Source organism: Suhomyces tanzawaensis (genome assembly GCF_001661415.1).
Source record: "Suhomyces tanzawaensis NRRL Y-17324 unplaced genomic scaffold CANTAscaffold_7, whole genome shotgun sequence".
Taxonomy (NCBI): domain Eukaryota; kingdom Fungi; phylum Ascomycota; class Pichiomycetes; order Serinales; family Debaryomycetaceae; genus Suhomyces; species Suhomyces tanzawaensis.
In genome coordinates this window covers 732,880-755,029 of record NW_017963642.1, presented here as the reverse complement: position 1 = coordinate 755,029, position 22,150 = coordinate 732,880, and the positions used below count along the sequence as shown (strand labels likewise).

At 41.7% G+C, this 22,150-nt stretch overlaps 10 protein-coding genes across 10 annotated transcripts; 5 read left to right on the top strand and 5 right to left on the bottom strand.

Moving 5' to 3' along the window:
* Window positions 1–775: 775 nt before the first annotated feature.
* Window positions 776–2,155, top strand: PEX3 (Pex3p; the record flags this gene model as incomplete). Its single annotated transcript, XM_020210597.1, has 1 exon — window positions 776–2,155. One exon carries the CDS (start codon window positions 776–778, stop codon window positions 2,153–2,155), a length of 1,380 nt encoding a protein of 459 aa, XP_020062640.1.
* A 187-nt stretch (window positions 2,156–2,342) lies between these two features.
* On the top strand, window positions 2,343–2,960 carry SKP1 (SCF ubiquitin ligase subunit). Its single transcript, XM_020206244.1, has one exon. The coding sequence runs from the start codon at window positions 2,359–2,361 to the stop codon at window positions 2,851–2,853; it is 495 nt and encodes a 164-aa protein (XP_020062639.1). The 5' UTR covers window positions 2,343–2,358; the 3' UTR covers window positions 2,854–2,960.
* Window positions 2,961–3,766: 806 nt separating this feature from the next.
* CANTADRAFT_36932 (uncharacterized protein) lies at window positions 3,767–4,774 on the top strand (the record flags this gene model as incomplete). Its single annotated transcript, XM_020208704.1, has 1 exon — window positions 3,767–4,774. A coding segment is annotated over one exon (1,008 nt), but the record flags the coding sequence as incomplete, so codon positions are not given.
* A 471-nt stretch (window positions 4,775–5,245) lies between these two features.
* CANTADRAFT_23633 (uncharacterized protein) lies at window positions 5,246–6,670 on the bottom strand (the record flags this gene model as incomplete). The annotated part of the gene is made up of 1 exon (XM_020206981.1): window positions 5,246–6,670. The coding sequence occupies one exon, from the start codon at window positions 6,668–6,670 to the stop codon at window positions 5,246–5,248; it is 1,425 nt and encodes a 474-aa protein (XP_020062637.1).
* A 123-nt stretch (window positions 6,671–6,793) lies between these two features.
* On the top strand, window positions 6,794–9,718 carry KSP1 (putative serine/threonine protein kinase). Its single transcript, XM_020208389.1, has one exon. The coding sequence runs from the start codon at window positions 7,117–7,119 to the stop codon at window positions 9,490–9,492; it is 2,376 nt and encodes a 791-aa protein (XP_020062636.1). The 5' UTR covers window positions 6,794–7,116; the 3' UTR covers window positions 9,493–9,718.
* A 225-nt stretch (window positions 9,719–9,943) lies between these two features.
* CANTADRAFT_7972 (GATA-type transcription factor) lies at window positions 9,944–10,822 on the bottom strand (the record flags this gene model as incomplete). Its single annotated transcript, XM_020211219.1, has 1 exon — window positions 9,944–10,822. The coding sequence occupies one exon, from the start codon at window positions 10,820–10,822 to the stop codon at window positions 9,944–9,946; it is 879 nt and encodes a 292-aa protein (XP_020062635.1).
* Window positions 10,823–11,380: 558 nt separating this feature from the next.
* Window positions 11,381–13,510, top strand: CPH1 (homeodomain family transcription factor). The gene has a single exon (XM_020208063.1). The coding sequence runs from the start codon at window positions 11,691–11,693 to the stop codon at window positions 13,422–13,424; it is 1,734 nt and encodes a 577-aa protein (XP_020062634.1). The 5' UTR covers window positions 11,381–11,690; the 3' UTR covers window positions 13,425–13,510.
* A 246-nt stretch (window positions 13,511–13,756) lies between these two features.
* Window positions 13,757–18,175, bottom strand: CANTADRAFT_55826 (uncharacterized protein; the record flags this gene model as incomplete). The annotated part of the gene is made up of 4 exons (XM_020210499.1): window positions 13,757–14,763; window positions 15,094–16,193; window positions 16,311–17,278; window positions 17,432–18,175. The coding sequence occupies 4 exons, from the start codon at window positions 18,173–18,175 to the stop codon at window positions 13,757–13,759; spliced, it is 3,819 nt and encodes a 1,272-aa protein (XP_020062633.1).
* A 542-nt stretch (window positions 18,176–18,717) lies between these two features.
* GPI8 (GPI-anchor transamidase) lies at window positions 18,718–19,845 on the bottom strand (the record flags this gene model as incomplete). Its single annotated transcript, XM_020210602.1, has 1 exon — window positions 18,718–19,845. The coding sequence occupies one exon, from the start codon at window positions 19,843–19,845 to the stop codon at window positions 18,718–18,720; it is 1,128 nt and encodes a 375-aa protein (XP_020062632.1).
* A 278-nt stretch (window positions 19,846–20,123) lies between these two features.
* On the bottom strand, window positions 20,124–22,103 carry CANTADRAFT_56181 (DEAD/DEAH box helicase; the record flags this gene model as incomplete). The annotated part of the gene is made up of 1 exon (XM_020210557.1): window positions 20,124–22,103. One exon carries the CDS (start codon window positions 22,101–22,103, stop codon window positions 20,124–20,126), a length of 1,980 nt encoding a protein of 659 aa, XP_020062631.1.
* Window positions 22,104–22,150: the final 47 nt, after the last annotated feature.

Below are 22,150 nucleotides of genomic sequence, written 5' to 3'. Positions count from 1 at the left end.
GTCCGTTAGAGTTGGGGCCTGAACAACCCCGCTTCTGGGTATAGCGTATTGTCTTCAGGAAAGAATTCCGGTTTTGGGCAACCATCCGAGATTTGGGCCATTGTAGTTCCTACTATCTGACAAACGGATGAAGCAACCATCCACAACCCCAAGTGATACCGTTATCACTGCTTGAAGTTGGGGAATTCCGTTACGTTTTACCATCTTCCATGCGGGCAGCCCTCTATTGCGAATTCCGATTACAATGCTAGTGGGGCGTACGGCAAGTGAATTTTACGAATAAAATTGTGTTGTCTACGGGAGTTCCCGAGTTTATGCCGCACAGTGAGGACATCAGTCTTGCGATTGGTGGAGCTCTAGGCGACGCTGCAGTGCTCATGCAAGAATTATAACATATTATCCTACAATTAGTACACTAGTACTGGCAAAATAACGTCAACTTCTTCCTCATAATCATCTATAGAAAAAATGCCAATGAGAAGACTGTGGTGATACCACTCCCAGTTACCAAACGGATTATCATCTGTGATCTGATCTACAGGGTCTTAGATCGCCTATGTCCAACGTCCTTCCTTCGGTCGATCGCCGTTGGTGATCTTTACGGGGTCCCATGGCATACTTGTCACATGACCACCAGTTTGGTGGCGCCGCTGATTTCCGAACCCCACACCTCGGTTCCCCCAGCCCCCGACATGCGACACGCGACATGCGACACAGTCTCAACACCCGTCCCCATAACTTAGTGTATCACCCTCTCCAAATAGATCAAACTGCCATGCCTGTCTTCTCGTCGTTATCATCCTTCTTCAACCGTCACAAGCGGAAGCTTATCGTGACTTCTGCTTTTGCAGTTTCCGCCTACTTTCTTATAGACCACTTTATCGTCAAGAAATTCAGAAACTTCCAGAACTCATTGAAACAAGAATTAATATTCAAGCAGCAAATCAAGCAAAGATTCATTCAGACACAACAGGATTGTTACCACACAATTCTCGCATTGTTACCTGTGTTGACAGCCCCTATAGTTGATAGCTTGCCGGTTGAGTTGATCACTAAAGCATTACGGTTAAAGAAGAACAACCCTGGGCCTTCTCCCAACGCCAATAATGGTGACAACAGTCAATTGACTACCGACAACTTGAACTTACTTGAGAATAACCAGAATCCTGACTCTGAATTAGCGGTCTACTTGAGCAAGTCGAAAATCGAGTTATGGAACTTATTGAAGATCAAGACTATCACCAGGACTCTTACCTTGATTTATGCAATCTCTGGTTTGCTTTTGATAACAAGAGTACAGTTGAATATCCTTGCAAGAAGATCCTACTTGGAGTCGGCCATCTTAATGGCGGGAGTCAAGTCTACTTCCACTGCCGAATCCATTAACCCTCAAGAAAACTACATCATTGAACAAACATACCTTTCTTTGTCCTGGTGGCTTCTTAACAAGGGCTGGGCCAACTTGCACTCTTTGATCGAGCCCTTGGTGGTTAAGCATTTTGAATCCATCAACCCTAAATCAGAATTGTCGATCTCAGACTTCCAAGGCATTTTATCAGACATTGTGAACGAGTTGAATCATCCTTCAGTCAACATATCTGAGAACTTGTTTCCGATTCATTATGACGATGTGGTGGAATCACTTCTCAATGTCAATCCAGAATTAATCTCCCAACTCGATAGTCCAGAATCCAACTTGTTCAAGTTGGTCAACGAAACTAAGTCGATAATCTCCAATGATAACGCATCCTACTTCCACAACTTGTTCAGCACTTTGGTAACTAGCTCCTTGAACACTTTGCATGGTAACTTGCTCGTCAATCTTCAAGGAGGCTCCTCTTCGTTGTTGCTCAACTCTTCCACCGACTTGAAGGAAGAGAAGATTGTTGATCTCGAATCTATAAACACCAGATTCAAGTTAGCCAGCTTCTTAGCCCAATTGTCTGTGCAAAATGGAATTATTATTGATAACAACAACATTAAGTACGAAGAAGAAGACGATATTGAAGGATTTATCAACAACTTAAGCAATCCAGATGGATTTGGAAATGGTCCTAAGAACCTAGAGCTCTCAGGTAATGCCTATGTCAACGAAATCAACAACTTGGATGAGTTGGACGAATTCAGTGCTGGAATCTACTCCAATTTCGAGTAAATAGAGTTTTTGTTGGCATCAGTTGGATACCAAATGGACATAAACTTTTCTTATAGTAGATTCCATAGCTAGTACATATTTAAATAACTTGTCTTGTGCTTACAAGTAATCACTTCTAGAATCTTGTAGCGGTTTATATGCACTACGCGAAGCTGGTTAAGTTCGCGACAAAGCAATTTCAACATTTGTAAGACCATACCAATATGTCATCTCCCAAAGTGATCATCATCTCATCTGAGGATGAAAGGTTCCCAGTCGACCCTAAGGTGGCTGAAAAATCTGTTTTAATCAAGAACATGATCAACGATTTGAATCCAGACGGATTAACCGAGGATTTCGAAATCCCTACTCCAAACGTCAGAGCCAATGTGTTATCCAAGGTTTTGGAATGGTGTGAGCACCACAAGAACACCACCTTCCACGAGGAGGAAGATGATGACACCAAGAAAACTACCCCTGTTGAAGAATGGGACAAAAACTTCTTGAAAGTGGATCAAGAGATGCTCTACGATATCATTATGGCGGCCAACTACTTGAACATCACCCCGTTGATGATTTCGGGGTGTAAGGTTGTTGCTGAGATGATCAAGTCCAAGTCTCCAGAGGAATTGCGTAAGACGTTCAACATCGTCAACGATTTCACTCCTGAGGAAGAAGCTGCTATTAGAAGGGAGAACGAGTGGGCCGAAGACCGTTAGCTGCGCTAATGGTTATGATATACGAAATTGATTAATAGTACTACTAATAGTTACCAGTTACCAGTATTCAGTACGATGTAACGAAGGTATCAATGTATGGAACATCGATCATGTGTAGAACTATACCCATCACGATTCACGCAATTACGCAACATTCCCATTCCAGGAATTTGACACTAGTTTGTGACAAAGGGGCACTATTCCTGTCGAACGTACCTTCTCTAGAATCTGTGGGCATTAGCAATTATGTCCCTTCGCTCTCACCCTCGTTAAATGCGATCGACAACTTGACCGACCCCTGGCCATTTTGGGCCAAGCCAGGAAAACAGAAAAATCTCTGGAATCATCCTTCAAATACTACAAATAACTGGCGACCACTCTTGTCTATGGAGGAGCTTGAAAAAACTGCAACCATCGACTTTTTCCAAATAGAAACGGTGGGCCACCTGCGGCCCCTATCTGTTCCAACTACGTTTCAATCACCTACGGCAATTGCAATACATGGCCATATTGTAAACTTTTTGTAGCTGAACAGTGGCATATAGTCCCGAATACCGCCACAGTGTCTTCCCAACCTGTACTCCCTTCTAAATACTCCACCGTATCACTATTGCAACCATTGCCACCCCGGCACGACCATCCGATTATCGCAAAAACTTCACCGTTACAATCTACACCAAGCCTTGCCAACCTGCGCTACGCCTTATAGTCAACTCGTTCATCTGTCGTGTAGCTGTTTGCACGAAGAGCGTTTGTCTGTATAACTGTCCAGTTCGAAGCGTCACAAGAGCGACGTTTTGGCCGTGTTGCACCCTGTCTGTCGAAATCGTCAATTTGCAATATAAAATATCTCAACTCCACCCATTCTATCTAGCCATTATCAACAGAGACTATGAGTGACTCCAGGGAGATTGAATCGGGTTTCGATCCCAAAGTTTTGGGTCAAATTTCATCGTACACTCCTAAACAGCTTATGGACCTAGAAGCAGTCATTTCTGCTGAATTCAAATCAGTAGGCAAAGATTATATCCAGGCAAGGTTGGAACGGGTGAACAAGTTGATCGAGAAGATAAATAAGCTGCTTAAGGCTGCTAACGCCAATGACAAAAACTGGCTTAAGATCTACAACTTTGAAATTGAGACTATTCACAACATTAAGAACAACACAGAAGATCTCATACTATCGAGTGAAGGAATGGTTCCTAATAGACCAGATATCTTGAAGTCATTTGATGAATACGAAGAGGAGTTGAAAGAAATCTTCAAAAACCTCCAGAGTCCTCTTGATTTTGACAATATTCTCAAGGAAAGTCAAGAGGTTGATCTGGAAGAGTCTATTTTACCCTTCCCCTATTTATTCAAGCAGTTCTTTAAGCCACATAAGAAGAATCTTGAGGCAATAGTAAACGAGAAAAACTATCAGACAAATTTGATTTATGATACGTCATTGGGAAACTCTACCATCATCTGGAAGCAATATTACAATAATCTTGTTAAACAAAAGCAAAAGTTGGTCCAAGAAACATATGATGAATTGAACAACTTATACAAAGAATACCATAACATAAACGAGGAAGAAGTGGCGATTACGGGCATAAAGCATTACTATCGTTCTGTTATAGGGGTAAATGAGGTCAAGCAGATTTACGAGGATGAAACTCTAGTAAATACTTCTAACTCAAGAGACCTCAAAAGCATCATAGCAAATAATTACGATTCTGGCTATTTGAATCTCGATAATCAATATGTGAAGAACAATAGAATTGAAGCCTCGAATACAAGGAAGGCGATTCTCCATAACTTAAAACGATTCAACGAGTCACAATCGTCACTTACTGATACATCTACGAAGAGAATCAGGTTGGATGTGTGCAAAGGATTGGATGATAGTGAGATTGATCTGGACATTTTCAACTTGCGAAATGGATTACATGAGCAAACCGCCGTGATAGAGAATCCTATGGATGACAAGGTTGAAGATGAAGTTGAAGTTGACGACGAAGATAATGATGAAAACGAGGATGATGCCGTAGATGAAGAAGATTCCATGCAAAGTGAGAAAGAAGACAATGCAGAAGATGCTGAAAACGAAATTCTCGAAAGAAGTCATGATGCAGAAGATCTAAAAAGAATTGAAGAAGAGAACGAGATGAAGAATAAGTATCAAAAAATTCTTGGGTTAGACAGACCCTACTCTGAAAGACCGTACTCTTCCGCCTCGTCAGTTGGCCAACCATTTTATTTTCCTGCAATACCACCCATTGAGAGTTTTCGATATCATTGAACCGATATTTCAATAGTTCAGAATATCTCATTCAACTCTTCATGTTACATTAAGTCATTTTCATTTCTTCGTTAGGAGTATGTATTATTAGGTATGTGCTATTTAGTCCTAAGCCTTTTCTAACAATAAACTTGCATTTTTCAAGTTCGCTTCGTCAACCGTCAAATCTAGGGACTCTATCAATTTTAATGACTTGTGGGCGTTGTTCGACAAGGTGAATCTTTCATCGCTGCTCAAGCCAAATTCTTCGGGTTGCTGGCTGAGGGTAAACTTGAGCCATTGGAAAATAGTTCTTACCTGGTCTGATAAAGCAAACTTATGAATGGATCTTTTACCATTCGGAAATCTCACTTGAATTCGAGTTGTAGCTCCATCCGTGGGTTCTATGTGATCTGTAGGTACCAATAAATCGAAAGGATCTTTGGGTTCCACCAGTTCCTTAGGATCTGTGTCTACCAGTTGCTCATCTAAAGCAATAGCATTTTCCTCGGAATTCCCCTCGTTATCCCTGATAGATTGTTTCAAAGCGAATTCAATCTGCTGCTCTTCAGTTAATGCATCAGGGTCAAATTTGACTTCATGCCTGACCACAGGATTATTTGAATCGGGGTTGAGGGAGAATTCGGTCAAGAATTGCTCTACCTCCAGAACCCACTCAGACGCTTGTGGCACCTCACCATCGGTCCATGTACGCACTCTTTCACCGGTCAATGGATCTAGAATCGCAATATGTGGAAATGCACTCGTAGAATAGAAATTTAAGTAATTCACACCATTTGGTGAATCGTTCTGGTATTGCATGAAAATGAATTCATCATTGACGACTTGCTTCACTCTCGAGTTTGACCAGAAGTCTCTATTTAGCACTTGGCACTGGAATTCAGAAGCATCTTGAATATTGATCAATATCCATTTCTTTTCTTCTCGGCCTTGCTTTTTGGCGTTGTCGAGGCTTATCTTCGACATGATATCGAAGGGTGGTCTGAACAAATTGAGTAATCTTCTCTGGTTTGAGGTCAATTCCTCGTCTCTGTTTTGCCTATTCTGCCTTCTCCTGGAGGTTCTTACTGGTTCTTCCTCGTCGCTGTCTAACACAATGATTTCATCTTCGTCCTCTTCGTAAGGGTTATCCTCCTCCAATGAGCGTTGAGTGTAGTAATCGTTCTCCTCTTCATCGAACCTCTGGTTAAAAATACCAGTTCTGCCTGCTCCAAAAATATCTGTGGGACGGTCGCTGATCATGTCAGGAAGGTTAAAACCGCCACCGCCAAACCCGTCGACCAAGGTCTCGTGTCTATGAATGGCAGTATCGGCTGCTCTAGGTTCTTCTTGTGCGCCATAGGCCTCCTGCTGCAATCTTTGGGCGTACAGTTCATCGTCAGCGTGAGGGTTTGCAGTTGATGGCGGTTGAGATTCCATGAATAAAGTCACAGCATACTCCAAATCTCCTCCAGTGAGTTCCAAATACTGCTTGGCAACATCAGCATCCTCGGTACCAGTGACTGCCAAGAATGTGGGCACTTGTTCGTCCATAATTGTTGTGGATCAGACGGTGGATACAGGGAAGCCACTGTTTGCTGTAGGCAAAAATGTCGCGACCACCCCAGCAAAGGCCAATGTCGATCTGATGACTCGAGACATTTTAGACATTGTCTCCATACGTCCATTGACACCAGACAACTATTATAGGCGTTAGATCAATCTCTCGTATCACAGGTGATCAGAGAGCTACCACGTTTATCTCCCGGATACTTAGCCACATCCAAAGCATAACGCAGTTTTCTTAAAGCCCCGTTGGTAGTCAGGACTGCTACGAATCATACACCCTGGTCAAGCCACTGATCATAGGTACCAGCATCATTACATTACATTGCATTCCTCAGAGCCATTACTTATGAGCATATAACTACACTCCCCTGCATCTTATTATTGTGATTCATTATTGAGTCATTGCATCTTTAATTGTCGTTAGCATCGAAATGATGGATGAATACGAAAGGTACGATGGTGGTGAACTACTTAGAAACAGATACCTCAAGGTAGGAGACATCAGCGAAGGTTCCTATGGGCTAGTCTCGGTAGCCAAGGATACGAAAGAAGGGGACCGTTTCGTAGCCGTCAAGTTCATTTATCCTGTGGATTACAAAAAGACCAAGAAGTCATCGAGACCTTCATCCAGTCCAGTCCGGCTTAGATCCACTACAGAAAAACCTTCAGAAGCCTCGATTTGGAAAAGTCTTTATGACGAGGCCCAAAAGGAAATCAAGATCCACAATATTTTGGGAACTCACCCAAACATCTCATCATTATATGATCATTTCGATTCATGTTTAGTGTTAGAGTACTGTTCCAGAGGTGATTTATACGAGGCCATTCATAACGGAAAGGGTCCCTCTACCTCGCAGGATATTAAGGATGTGTTCCACCAAGTACTCAATGCCTTGGAATTCTGTCATTCTCACAGTGTCTACCATCGTGACTTGAAGCCGGAGAATATATTGATTACTGAAGATTGGTCGATCAAATTGTGTGATTGGGGATTGGCAACTACCACAAAAATCATCACCAATAGGGCTGAGTTTGATATCGGCTCAGAGCGGTACATGGCTCCTGAATTATTTGATGATGAGATTGAAAGCTATGACGCATCCAAAATTGATATTTGGTCAGTCGGAATCATTTTGTTGACTTTGGTTTTCCACAAAAATCCATTTCAAGTAGCCAACTACTCTGATAAGCGTTTCCTTCAGTTTGTTGGCAATCGTGAAGCTTTGTTTGATATTTTCTCCACCATGAGTGGTGATATGTTTTCGGTCTTGAGATTTTGCTTGAACATCGATCCCACAAATCGTGATTTGGCAAGTCTTAGAACTGAGCTAAACTCCTTGAAGTATTTCACTATTGATGAAGAATATTGGGGAAGTGATTATGATGAAGAGGACGAATTAGAGGATGAAGTTGAGGCCAGAGATGAGGACGAAGTGTTTTACTACAAGAAGGAACCGGTTTTGTCTATTTCTCCCGTGAAACAAGCACCTATTATAACTACTTCCGATTTTGATGCTGCAGAGTCTCCATTAATTGAAGATAAGCAGATCCCATCAGAGCAAGTAAAATTCAGGGTACTGGTTGATGGGCCCCATATGCCTCATAATCATAGGGCAGATGCTCTTCTTTCATCAAACACCAGCTTAAAACCAATTCCGATCGGAGGTTCGAATTTCCGAAACATTCGAAACACGCGTAAGCCCTTCACTGTGGCGTCATATAACCAATCATCCCAGAATAATGGACGTTTCGGTAATAACAAGTTCAACAGAGAGGATTTCTTTACTCCTAAGTCGGTTTTCAATCATTACATGGATAAATATGGTGAGCAAAGGTTTGGAAACAGCAATCAAAACGGCTCTCATCAAAGACATGGTGGTAGCAGAAACCTCGATAGTAGAACAAAAGGAAGAAAGCCAAGATCATGGAAGAAAGCTTACAAAAAAGGGAAACCAAGGGACAAAAATTTGAACGTCAATCGCCATCATAATGGGCATGATTATTCCCATCAAACAGGATATGACACTAACAGGCAAACAAGTAGACATGGAGGAAACAGAAGAAAGTCCAGACTGTTCTCAACTGGGAAGCAACAAAAGATTCCCACTAGCAACTCAAACACCATAGCTAGCACTTTCCACAACTTATCACATCCCGCGTCAAATATGATCAGCTCGGTTAATTCTTCAACTGGAAAATACATTCCACCGTATTTGAGATCCCCAACTTTTACGAAATCACCAGTCGTGGCTCCTTTGACCGAGGAGATAGATAATTTAAGTTTGAGCAATGATTATGATGAAGTATTTCATTTGGAAGATGATTTTGACCTCGGAGGTTCTAAGCCCGAGCCCCCCAGCAGTGGAATTCAATTCAAGAAACCTAATTTCCGGGGGCTTAACAGTACCACTCCAGACTCCATGTCAGATGCCAGTATTAGAAATGGAATGATGTCAATTCATCAAAACATAGTTCCAAACCAAGGGCTAAACGGTAGTCACGGCAATGGGAGAAGAAATTCGGTGCTCTCTGGAAATCGGAGACCGATTTCTGTTGGATCCAACGCCTTTAATGATACGTCAAGCTCTTTGGGATCATGCTCAGCTGGTGGTAAGTACATTCCACCGTTTAGAAGAGGATCGCAATCCAAGCCGAAACCAGAAAAGAAGGGAATTGAAGATCTTGCACAGAAAATGACCAATCTTGAATTGAACGATTTAAACTCGTTCAAAGCAAGTTCCGTACCTGTTAATGGATCATTTGATTGGCTCTCTTCTTACAAAAAGGATTGGAGTGATTATGACTAGCTGAAGTGATCCGGTTTGCTTATTTTTGGCTTCCCTGCTTCATGGCTTGGATTTAGCTTGAAAGATTTATGATAGGTCTATAGTTCATTTCATTAATTTCAGAGTCGGTATCACGATGTAGAGTTGAAATGAAGGATCCATGTTCTCGATGGTATCCAGACACTGATGTCCTTTCACAAGCCCACGTGTGGTAATAATCGATGATTTTCTAGTAGTTGTAAAATATTCGTTCAAGTGTAGATTTTGTTCAAAATTGTAGAAAAATTGCAAAAAAAATATTAGCTATTAGATAAATGAATTAAATGGATACGATTAATTGATCCAATACCCCAAACTTGTTAAAACTTATGATGGAGCTCTCAGACTCCGTGATATATAAGTACCTAAGCCGACAACACTGTCACACGTGCTGAGGGCTTTTCCGCCTACATCAACATTAACCAAGCCACCGTCATAATGACGGTATCTCAGAAATGATCCTTTCCTTTTCCCTTTCGTTGGGAAGAATACGGATCATTCCCATGGAAGCCCTATAGTTGTAGATTTTGGCTGCATCGTGAGCGCCGAATTTTCTCACCAATTTGGAGTAGAACAAGCCACAGGCATTGCACACGGTGCGAGACCCCAACGGACCCTTTCTCCACTCGGGAGTATCCTTGGATTTGCAGGTCGAGCACCTGGAGACCTTGCGGGAGGTTATATATGGACCCCTAGTGTTTCTGATCCGGGGCGGGTTAGGGGCCAGGGGCAGAGAATCGCCATCAGGGACAGGCGAAACTGAGTTAACAGGTGAAACAGGGAGGCGCAAATGTCCAGGACCGACATATTCCGACCGTAAATATGCCACCTCATGTAGAGCCGAAGTCAATCTGGGCAAACTGGAGGTGATGGTTTGCAAGTCGATGTCGCTTAAAGGTAAATTCTTAACAAATTTACGATACGCATGGGGGTCTCCAGCATGATCTGAAACCGTGGTGTCGGTTAGCACCCGAGAGAGCCGTTGGAGGCCACTCCAAGGCGAGGAGTGGTGGTTGCCGAAGAACAGCAACAACTCGTGCTTGGCTCGGATGCCGGTGGCATTGTTGTCCCCAATGGAGGGACAGGGCGGTGGTGCCGTGGCAAACGGAGGCTGGTAGATAAACAGACAATCGAGATCAAGATTGAGGGCGGTAGTCAAGACCCGGAAAGACGGTAATACCGTTTTGGGGGTCTCGGTGCCCGCATTAGGCAGGTTTCTTCTAGTTTTGCGAGCGGGTCCCTTTTTCGCCCTGGGGGGTTTATGCACCAGGGGAATTTGTTTCAGGTTGGAACTCAGAATGGCACCACACATCGATGGGTCCTGCGTTAACAATGGAGATGAGATGGGCTAGATAGCCAGGTTCAGGCACAATTATACCATGACGTGGGATGTTCTGCGTATGCTAGGCACAAGCATGCCAGTGATACATGCTGCTTAGCATAGCTCCGTTGGGGAAAGCCCACCACCCGGAGCGGTCGTGAGCGTGCCACCCGAGCCGCAACTGATTAGCTCCAGGCGACTGCGAACAGCATTGCCCCATCAGGGCGATGCAGTGAATGGCAGGCACGGTCCTGTTCCAGAACAAGGCAGAGGCCCACAGCATCCTTTGTGGCCGCAGGCTGGGCTGCCACGAACAACAAGGGAGCAATCGCTGTCGTCTCTGGCGATGGGGTTAACCGTGCCGTAAGCTTGGAGTTTGCACCCATATCAGGCAATCCCAAACAGTCGCCTGGCAAGCGTGTTTCAGAAGTTTACCCGGACATGCTCTGACGGCGGATCAACAATCCCACTTCCTGCATGGGGTCCCTCCACCAGTGCCGATCCTGCAAATAATAGGCCCGTTTGGTCTAGACCGACGCCCGCCGGCCCCACACGACTGCGGCTTTGTGAGGTGTTTTACATACAAGATCTGAAACACCGACAAGACCACTTAATTTGGCGGTCAAGTATTTAAACCCATGCTAAGGGCCCCAAGCGATTTGAAGGGTTTCAATTGCGAATTTAATGAGAGTTTAAGGGTCAACTCGAAACATCCATCAAGCGCATCCGTCACATCCAACATTCACTTCCTACATACCATTGCCTACCCACACTCACCCACAAGGATCAAGGTGGGACATTCCTTTAATTAAGTCTCAGATCTGTACGATCCTGACATACCATCATCATACTTTCGTTAATGTCAAACAAACCAAAGGTCAAGTTCGAGGACGAACAGTCCAGCACTGAAGAGGTCAAGGAATCATTACGTTTAATCGAAGATCTCAAGTTCTTTCTCGCAACCGCCCCCGCCAACTGGCAAGAAAATCAAGTCATTCGGAGATACTACCTAAACCACGATGAGGGCTTTGTTAGTTGTGTATTCTGGAATAATTTATACTTTATAACCGGGACCGATATCGTCCGTTGTATTGTATATAAGTTTAACCACTTTGGTAGAAAGATCATTGACAGAAAGAAATTCGAAGAGGGAATCTTCTCCGATCTCAGAAACTTGAAATGTGATACTGATGCAATCTTGGAACCTCCAAGATCAGAGTTCTTGGAGTTCTTGTTCAAAAACTCCTGTTTAAGAACTCAAAAGAAACAGAAAGTATTCTTTTGGTTTAACGTTCCTCACGATAAGTTAATGGCAGATGCCTTGGAACGTGATTTGAAGAAAGAAAAATTGGGTCAAAGTCCTACTACCATAGCTAATAAGGAACCAGCAAAATCATTCAAGTATGACGAAAATGCCAATTTGTTCACTCAATTGGCTGATCATATCGACAGACAGAAGAGATTGACAGAAACTCCTAGCTCCTTTGTTGAGGGTTCATCCTCTTCAACTTATAGAAACCAAGACTATTCCAATCCAGCAACAGCGACAGCCACAACAACAAACTCGACCTTACACACCAATCAAGTGCATCCCAAAGATGAAGGTTATAGCTTCTTGAATCAAGACACACCAGCACAGTACAAGACGAATTCAGACTATGAGGATGATTTTCCTCTTGATTATTTCGACCCTAACGAACCACGAATGCATGAAGAATATATCACTTTGGATCCAAATTATCATCCAGGTGGAGCATATGGAAACTTGACAGAGGATAATTATGATTCTATCGTTGATCCATTAGTGTTTACTCAACCCAACATGGCATTGTCTTCTACTAATCAAGTGGCATACAATGACGAATATCTCATTGAACAAACCCAACCATTGAAAACCCCTTTGCCCCCTATACAACAACCAAAATCAGCTAAATATGGCCCAATAGCTTCTGCATCTGATGAGTTCTTTCCTACTTTTCAACCACCTCCACTTTCTGCCAAGTATCAAACCAGTTTCCCTCGTCATGGCACTACTCCATCTTCTATTTCTTTTCCACCATCAATCAACCAACAACCGCAATACTACGACCATTCCGTTCAACCAGTTTCATATTACCAACATCCAATTGAGGGCCCGGTCTACAATTATGTGCGCCATGAGCCAGACTACTGGCCTCAACCACCACAGAGTGCCATGTATGGTGGGTCAATGGATCAGATGGTACAAGTACCAGTGCATCAACAATATGTAATCATGAATGAGGAGTATGTTCCCAATAACAACATGTACCAACCACAACCGTACGCCAACCCTATCATTTACTCATCCGGCCAACCCAATGCATCAAGACAATCAAGTCATATTTTAAAGAACAAAAGACATTTGTATCAGAATAAAGGTGGAGTTACGAAACCTGATTCTGATCCTAGACATTCAAGGAATTCAGCATACTCTTCGTTAGACGAAGTAATCAATTCCAATGCGACGAAGGTATTGAATTTAAGAAAGGATGATGAACACATAAAATCTGAAATTTCAGAAAATACAATACAAACTCCACCACCTTCTTCTAGCGGTCATGTTCAAAAATAGACTTATTAATGACTAATCATTTTAACTTTATAGACGACACGAGACATATTTATTGTCCGTATCTGTACTTCTATTCTTCATCTGTGTATTTATGATTTATACTTTTATTTCTATCTAATGAATATTGAAATGATATAGGTGAGCAAATATCGTGATTTTGACTAAAATCATCGCCACACAGCACATACGTACTAGAAAACCTACTACATTATTGATTTCTACAACCCTTTAAAGGTATTGACGTTCAAAAATGATATTGGAACTTGGACATAGAACATAAATTGCTCAGCAAAGCGATCTTATATACTCGGTTATTATTCACCGGCATAGATTCATTCATGGCTATAAAATTCCACTAGTTTCTGTTGGGGCAAAGAAAGTCTCAGTAGCACCCTTTGCATTGCACCATTTTTATCATCAACCTGGGCCTGGTTTCTAGAATTCCGAGAAGTCTTCAACAATATGCTGTAGATCATAATCACCGATCTCCTCACCTCGACCGCGTCGTTGTTCATCAACTTAAAAAGTCCTTGATCCACCAATTCAATTTGGGCGTCACTTATTGAAATAGAAGTTTTCAACAATTTAGACAAAGAACCCATGATAAAAAGCAATAATCTTTGGCAATACTCATTGCTACTAGAGTTCAACGAGTGAAGTACACATGCAAATAATTCGTGACTACCATAGAGCCCGGAGATCATTTCTTCGAAAGTTTCGTCAGTAGCGTGTACCAATTCTCCACTCATATTTGGAATTTTGTTTAAGAGTAGTAAAGTATCCCAAAGCGTTTGCAAATCAAGAACGTATCTGTTAATAAGAAGTTGTTTGAGCAATATTATTCCACTTAAGATATTTGACTGCGTAAGTACTTTATCATTCTTGAAAAAGCTCCATAAAGAGCTCTCAAGAAGGGACTTTCCATCTTTTTCGAAAAACTTATGAAACTCTAAATCACATGAATCAAGGTTTTGTAAATAATTCAAAGCTCCGATGAAGTCTCTTCCATTCACCGCGTCCGACCTAATGGTAGTACAAATATCCTTAAAACTTTCTATTGGGATATCTTCAGTGCTCTCAGGTAAACTTTCAACTGATGTTTTTGCGAGTTGAAAATTGAACCAATTTTGTTTACTATAATTGTAATCACGAACTTTCTGGGGTGAGCCTTTGGCATCTTCAAAAATGCTAATTTGCTTATTCTTGTTCGAGATTGACTTCAAAGGGTCCATCTTTTCAATGAATTTTTGAACGGGATCTCTCTGCTCAAGCTCGCTTGTCAAGGTAACTTGTGCAAAATCATCAACAATTTCAATTGAATGATCACTACTTAATTCAACTTTTGAGAACAAATTCGATCTGCGACTCTTTGTGTTGGAGTCCATAAAAATGTTATCCTCTTCCACATGAACTTCATGAATTTTTTCACTTAGAATTCCACTATGATCAACTGGTGGATTAATTGAAGCACCAGGCTCATTGTTATTTGAGGCCTCTCGATTCACACCTTCATTGTTACTATCGACCTCCATACATTCACCCTCCTCTTCATTCACCTTTGAATTGTTTGCTTCGGGTTTGAGTACTTCGTCTTCTTGATCAATGGCTGTGACAATTCCATGTTTTCCTTGATCTTGAATTACATTTGTCTGCTTCAGTTTCTCCGTACCACTAGTCTCAATTACCTTCTCTGGTTTGAACTGGTGCTCGTTCGTAGATTCAGTATCATTTGAAACAGGCCTGAGAGGTTCAGCTTTTGGTATGTATGTAAACTCATTATTGTTTTTCATTATTGGCATGATCATGGTGAAATCGGAATTTAACTTGACAGGAGAAAATTTGTCGATATTACCCCTGTGGTTTACCTGTGTTAAATCAAATAGAGAACCCAAATTGTTCATATTGTTCAACGTTTTAGCTGAATTACGATCAATTCCAACTAATAGCTCAACTTCCTCCTTCGTACTTTCATCTACCAATTCAAGCTCTGAAGTATACAAAATAGGATTAATAGTGTGTAACTTCACCATAAGGCTCGAGAAGACTGGATAGACTTCAGTCGACTTTAAGAGACTCACCAACTCCAACAAGTTGGTACATAATTTCAGAAAGTTGCTATCGCTGATTGGAATTCTGTCAAGACTTACCAATAAGAATGATACCGCCATTTTGATGATACTTGATTTGAATCTGATTATCTGAATAGTTAATTCGTCATCATCCAATATGTTAGATGTACTTATAGTGTAAGATAGCAACCTAGTCACAGAGTCGTAAATTTGATCTGCACTGATGAGGGATATTATAGACTCAATCTTTTGATCCGTGGAAGGTTCAATCAAGATACAACAGATACGAAGAAAGTCCTCAGGCGAAAAAAATTGATAGCTTCTTCTGAAAAGATTGTCTCCTGACAAAAATAACGGTCCAAGTAAGTATGGGTCTCGTATGGATATTTTTCTCAAGAGACCATTGATTTCCGTTGACAAATCTTCATTACCCAAAATTGCATACTTTAATAAGTTCACTCCTTCCTCGATTAATCCAGTTTGATTTGAAGACAAAAACTTTAAAATTGGATCTGCTTGTTTGTCAAAAGCTACCTCAGTATGGGCTGGTTCTTCAATAGCCTTTGGCTTTTCAGGTTGGATAGTTGATTTCAAAGGTTGCTCCTTTCTAGTAATATTTGGGAGATCCTCAATGACTTGATTTGTACTCTTGGCCTTTATATTCAGGCTTTCAGTAGGTGTAGCAGAACGTGAAACGGCCCTTATACTATTTGAGGAATTGGAAAAGCTTCTCTTCGGTACTCCAAGTCTTTGGAACTTAGAGTTTTTGGGTTCAATCAGATGAGGGTGATTTGACGTATTATGTAGATCAGAAGACTTTGTGGAAGGCCGGGAATTTATTGCAGCTTCCCTTTGCTTTGACTTCAATTCCTTGTTTCTCTGGATTATGGATTCTTTGATAGAAGACCTGGGTTTCTTTGGTGCGCTTGATAAACGTGCAATGCCTGCGCCTGCTTGTGGTCTCGAACGTTCTAAGTTTTTCACTATGTTAGGTTCAAGTTTGGTTAAAAGGTTTTCGGCATCATTTTGAAATTTGGACCAGAAGCACCAAAAGGTATCTTTAGCCACTTGTCGGACAGCTGGGTTAGGGTCACCTAACAACTTCTGGATAATTTTTGATGTAACTTCAACTCCCGCAGCAGCAGTGGTATGTACCGATAGAAAAGATTGATTTGAATGGAATCTTAAAAGCAAAATCTGAACCCACACACCACTATAAGTACGAGGCTGTACATTTTTCTCATGAGCACAGCTCAGAACTCTTTGAAGTAGCCGGTAGTTGTACGAACAACTGGCAAAAATGGCCGTTATAGCATGATTAGCATTAGTAGATGCAATCAATTTTGTTGCTGAACATAACTTAATTAATGTGGGTAAGAAACACTCAACCAAGGGATCAAAATCAGCCTGAAGAACAATTGCGCACTCTTTCACAAAATGACAACCATGTGATGATAATGTAGTTCTTAAGGTAGACACGGCTTTGTTAATGGCATCTGAAGCCTCTTTGAGATATTGCAATAAATCGTCTTTGAACTCGATTGGCGTGTTTCCACGGAGAATAGATCTCAATTTAATTATTTGCTTCTCTCTCGGGGTCCAGTTGAACTCCGTTTCTCGACCATTAAAGATCGAGATGACATCGTTCATAATATCTTGTAGCATACCTGAATTGCGGACCTCCAATGGCGGAATTGAGGAGTCAACCGCATACTTTGCATTGTTAATAATTGACTGCAATTTTGGATCCATACCCGTCTCCACCTCTGTTTCCGTTATATCTGCCTGAGTTTCTTGGCTACTATGGGCTTCTGCAGTAAGCATTTCTGATTGTGAGGAAGGGGCCCTTGGAGGTTTTGAAGATAAAATCATTGGAGATACCGAAGGTTTTGAAACTGTAGATATGGGAGAATTTGTTGCAGAGACATTGGCAGTGACTCGCACTTCGCCAGCTCTGATAAAGCCTTCATCAATACCGGTAATATCTTTCATGATTTCATTAATTAGCTTCAACGGAACTTCATGATTTTCCAATTTCTTTGCCAAGTCAAACTTGTATAAGCGATTTTGCCTTAAGTTGTAGTAGTTAGAAAAAAGACTCTTTATACTATCAACCACATCTGGGCTAGCAGGACTGGTGCTGGAAGCCAAGGTCTGGGCTAAAGCTGGAAGAAATGAATCTAATTTGAAGTGTTGATTAACGTTCATGACAATGTGATCCAACCACAAGATAGACTCCAAGCTTATGCTTGGGTTGCGATGGTTTAATGCTATTTCTGCAACAGCTTCCTCAACTTGCTTTGGTGCAGAGAACCAGTAGGCTTCCAATGCTTTGCGGGCAGAACTTCGCGTGCTTGCTTTGGAGTCACCCAAACGATTTATGATAATTGGGAGGATGAGAAAGCTTTGACCTTTGAGCACATTGCCGGACTTATCTTGCATACTCACACGCTTCACGAGGTGTGAAAGCACGCTGAAGCTGACGGTCAGGATTCCAAGGTCCGGGATATCGACTGCTATGGCCAATGCCTCCACATATTTCGCGACTAGAGAAATATCCACCAAGTCCTTCTTGACGTGAGATTTGAGTTGCTGTATGTGATGGAGCTTTGTCTCATTAGTACTGCTCTTGGAAGCTACCACCAGAAAGAGCTCGTTTGCGGAGACAGTAGGGCTCAGCATCGTGTGGTCAGTGGTGTATGATAGGATGACTAGTGTTTATAAAGACCGCGTTTGTTATGAGGTTAGTATGCAGGGGATCTGATGGAACGATTATGAAACAGATGCGAAACACTCAACGCACACTTCTCCACAAAGGTGGTAGAAAAGTATAAAGCCGGGAGTGAGTTGTCATGGCACGATATTTATAGCCATTGATGTAGAGCGTTGGTTTCTAGGGTGTTATTTTGTGATTTTTTTCCGTGATTAGGATGTCATTCAATGATATACCGAGCGAAGTTATATTACAGATTGACAAATACTACCTGGAACGATTTTTAGTGCTAACAATCAAAGTAGACCAAGACTGCGATGAAAGTAAGTAGCGACGAACGAAAGTGATAAGAATGGAGCCGTTGCTCAGCCGAAATGATAGATCCTACAGTTTTTGTCGTTCTGCCATGATTCAGGAGGTCGTACTAATAGTGCCATACATACATGCTGTTAAACGCTATGCTATGAAAAATGCTACTGGGTGTGAGAAGCGCCCCAGCTCGCTTGGTTATCTATTTGAGGAACAACAATATAAGCCCTGCTAAGAATACCCCAGCAATGATCTTTCCTTGCTTGGAGGTTGAAAAACCTTCGGTAGATGGAAGGTCGAAAGCAACTCTATTAATAGCCTTTAAAGTCTTATGCGAATCATGGGTGATTTGTGTACCATTTGCATAGTGGTTAGAAATGTAGAGAAGGTCGTCTTCCACCTCGTCTACTACCACGTCCTGAACATTTCCAAAAAAGTCGGTGAGCAAGACATCTTTGACTTCTCTATTGAAGAGATCGGTTCTGATCCCCGGTGTAGAATGGATGTTTTCAAAGGTATACTCGTCGAATAATTTGTCCATGGTTACCTTAGAATTAGTTTTGATTTTTTCAAGGAAATCCAATGTGTAGTAGGTGAATCTATCAATAACAGCCACACCGATATCCATATCGGAATGGTGGGAGTATGAAGACTCCTCAATTTGTGAAGAGCCCACTGCCAAAATGTTGGGAGAATAAAATCTTTCGTACATCGTGTTGGCCTGACAAGTATCGATCATGAAGAATATCTCATTGTATCTCTTCTTTTCATGCATCTGCTCAAAAGCATCGGCAATGTCATAAGATCCTATTTCATCAGCATCTTGGAACTTCAAGAACTCGTTACCACCATGGCCAGTCAAGTAGATGAAGATATTAGAGTTTTCATCGGTCAAGAGACGTTTGGAACGTGGATGGTCGGGATCCCAACGGTCAGTCAACAACCTGACAAAGTTTTCCACAGTAACCTCGTATCCACGGTAATCTACTTCGATCAGATCACCGTACAAATCGATTGCTTGATCCATGTTATTGAAGACAGTGCCTGGGAATGCATTTCTTGGGTTGCAGGCTATATCGTCAGACAACATCAAGATAATCTGGGAATCAGGTATACCCAATCTTTTGACGGTTCTATAAAGACTGAGGACATTGGCCATATGTCTATAGTTGAACCAGAATCGAGATGTTGATACCAATACAGCCCAGTTGTTTGTGTGGCCCGACTTCGCAATGACGGTTTCTGCTTCGTCCGTATTCACCACCTGAGGCGATCCAAGCGCAAGGCTAATCACGGAACAACATAGAACAATAAGGGAGGAAAACTTCATGGATGTTGTTGCAGCTGAAGATTGGTATTACAAATGAACACCATATGTTTATGTGTCAGGTGCGTACTCTGGAGTGCACATAGACAGAGTGCATATAAACCTGTGGGATAGATACTGATAATCCGACTGGGAGTTAGCTGGCCGATGGGACGGATTAGGCCGTGCAAATGGTAAAGCTGATTGATGTTAAACGACGGAATTCACTCATGAGCTAGTTTATCTTTTATCAATTCAAAATTTCCGTAATGTCTTCGCTATATTAAGATTGATGGAATTAGTCACTGAACAATCTGCTCCTTTAGCTCCTTGATTTCACGTTGTATGCTAGTCATCTTCTTCATAGTTGAGAGTGCTTTCCGGTCAGGCCCAACCATCTTTTGCAACTCCCAGCGAATCCAAAGCGATTTTTTGGAGTACTTGAACGCGAATATCAAACCACCAGCGCGTTTTTTAGAGAGACCTTGGATTTGGTCCTTCAAAGATTCCTCCATTTGGGTTGTAACATCATAAAACTGGTTTAGCTTTTGAATCATTTTTGGTATGAGATAACTGGCCTGTTTGGGTGTTAATGGCTTCTGGAAATCTTTTACACGAAATCTGAAGGATTTATCAATCGAAGTGGCCAACTTCTCAGCATCGATCAACAATGATTGAAGATTCGTACTAGTTGATATGTCAGAGACAACTGATTGTCTTGGACACATAAACGAACTCGAGACAAGTTGGGCATTGCTCGCAAACCGATTCAAGCTAAGATTCCATTTAGTAGTATCTCCTTCCACAAGCTTGCGTATCAACAAAAAATGTAATTGGTCAACCAGCAACCCCCATAAGTCATACTCTAATCTTATCCAAGGGAGGTAATTGTTGGAAAACTCCTCATTTACAACTTTGACTAATTGGTATTTTTTGGTACTTTCCTTTTCTAGTGCTAGGAACCCATCGTATGTTGAGACGTTTAAATCAACACTTTGTACAAGATCCTCCATCTCGAACAACTGTTCACTTTTCTTCTGCATTTCCAAAAGCTTGAGAGCTTGTTCTTTGTTCAAGTTTTCCTTCTTCAATTGTTCTTGTTCCAAATCATATTGCTCTTTTTCTTGGGTTAATTGTTCATAAGACTTGCCGTGTATAACATAGTCTGGTGGTAGGGAGAACAATGTAGGAACCGATTGGATACCCGTTCCTTTGGTTCCCGCAATATCAATCACATGGCAATGCGATTTACCTTTGTATAATCTCAAACCTCTACCTATCATTTGAACTAATAGTACCCTCGACTTTGTTGGCCTGGCTAAGAAGAGAGAGTCAATGTTGGGAATATCAGTACCTTCTGTGAAAACCTGAACATTGCACAACACATTTATTATTCCGCTCTTAAAGTCATCTATAATTGCCCTTCTCTCATGCTTTGAGGTCTCACCCGTTATATATTGTGCATTGATACCCTGTTTTTGTAGCACCCCACATAAAGTTTTACAATGATTAATATCAACACAAAAGATCAATGTGGATTTGAAGTTGAACTCCTTTTGTAGCTTGATATATGACAAAGCAACAACTGAATTAACATCCGCCGTGTTCATGGCCTCCGAAAGACTACTGATTTGGTAGTCATCTTTTCTAGAGGCTACCTTGTCCAAATCCACATGGACATCTATCGATGAAAACTTAACGTCCACCAATTCTTTGTTTTTTACCATTTCGAGTAAACTTCTTTCGTAGACAATTTCATCAAAAATCTCTCCTAAATTCTTTCCATCATTTCTTTCCAACGTGGCAGTGAAACCTAATACATATATCTCCAGGCTAGCGGTGTCTGCTCCGAAGTATTTTAGTATTTTTAACCATGAACTGGCTGTTGCATGATGGCATTCATCGAGGATAATGGCCTTGAATTCAGAAGGATTGTATTTCTCTAACCGAGAGCTTCGTATTAACGTAGGAACAGAGCCCACAATTATTTCAGCATCCGAAGAGGGCTTCAAATTCCTCATATCAATATCAACTTTGGCTTCAGGATATGTGGAGGAGATGGTCTTTGCAGCCTGATGCACCAATTCTTCCTTGTGCGCCAATACAAGCGTCTTGTTACCTCTAGAGGGTAGCAGTGGTGCCAAATCCTTTATGATATGAGAGAAGACCACCGTCTTTCCACCACCTGTTGCAAGGACTACTGCTGGTCGTCTGATTCCTCTTGCGATAGCGTTATGGACTGATTCTATTGCATTGACTTGATAGTCACGTAGTTTCAACATGGAGGATTCCTGAAGTGTTGCCAGCGAATGGGTACATCTTGCCAAAG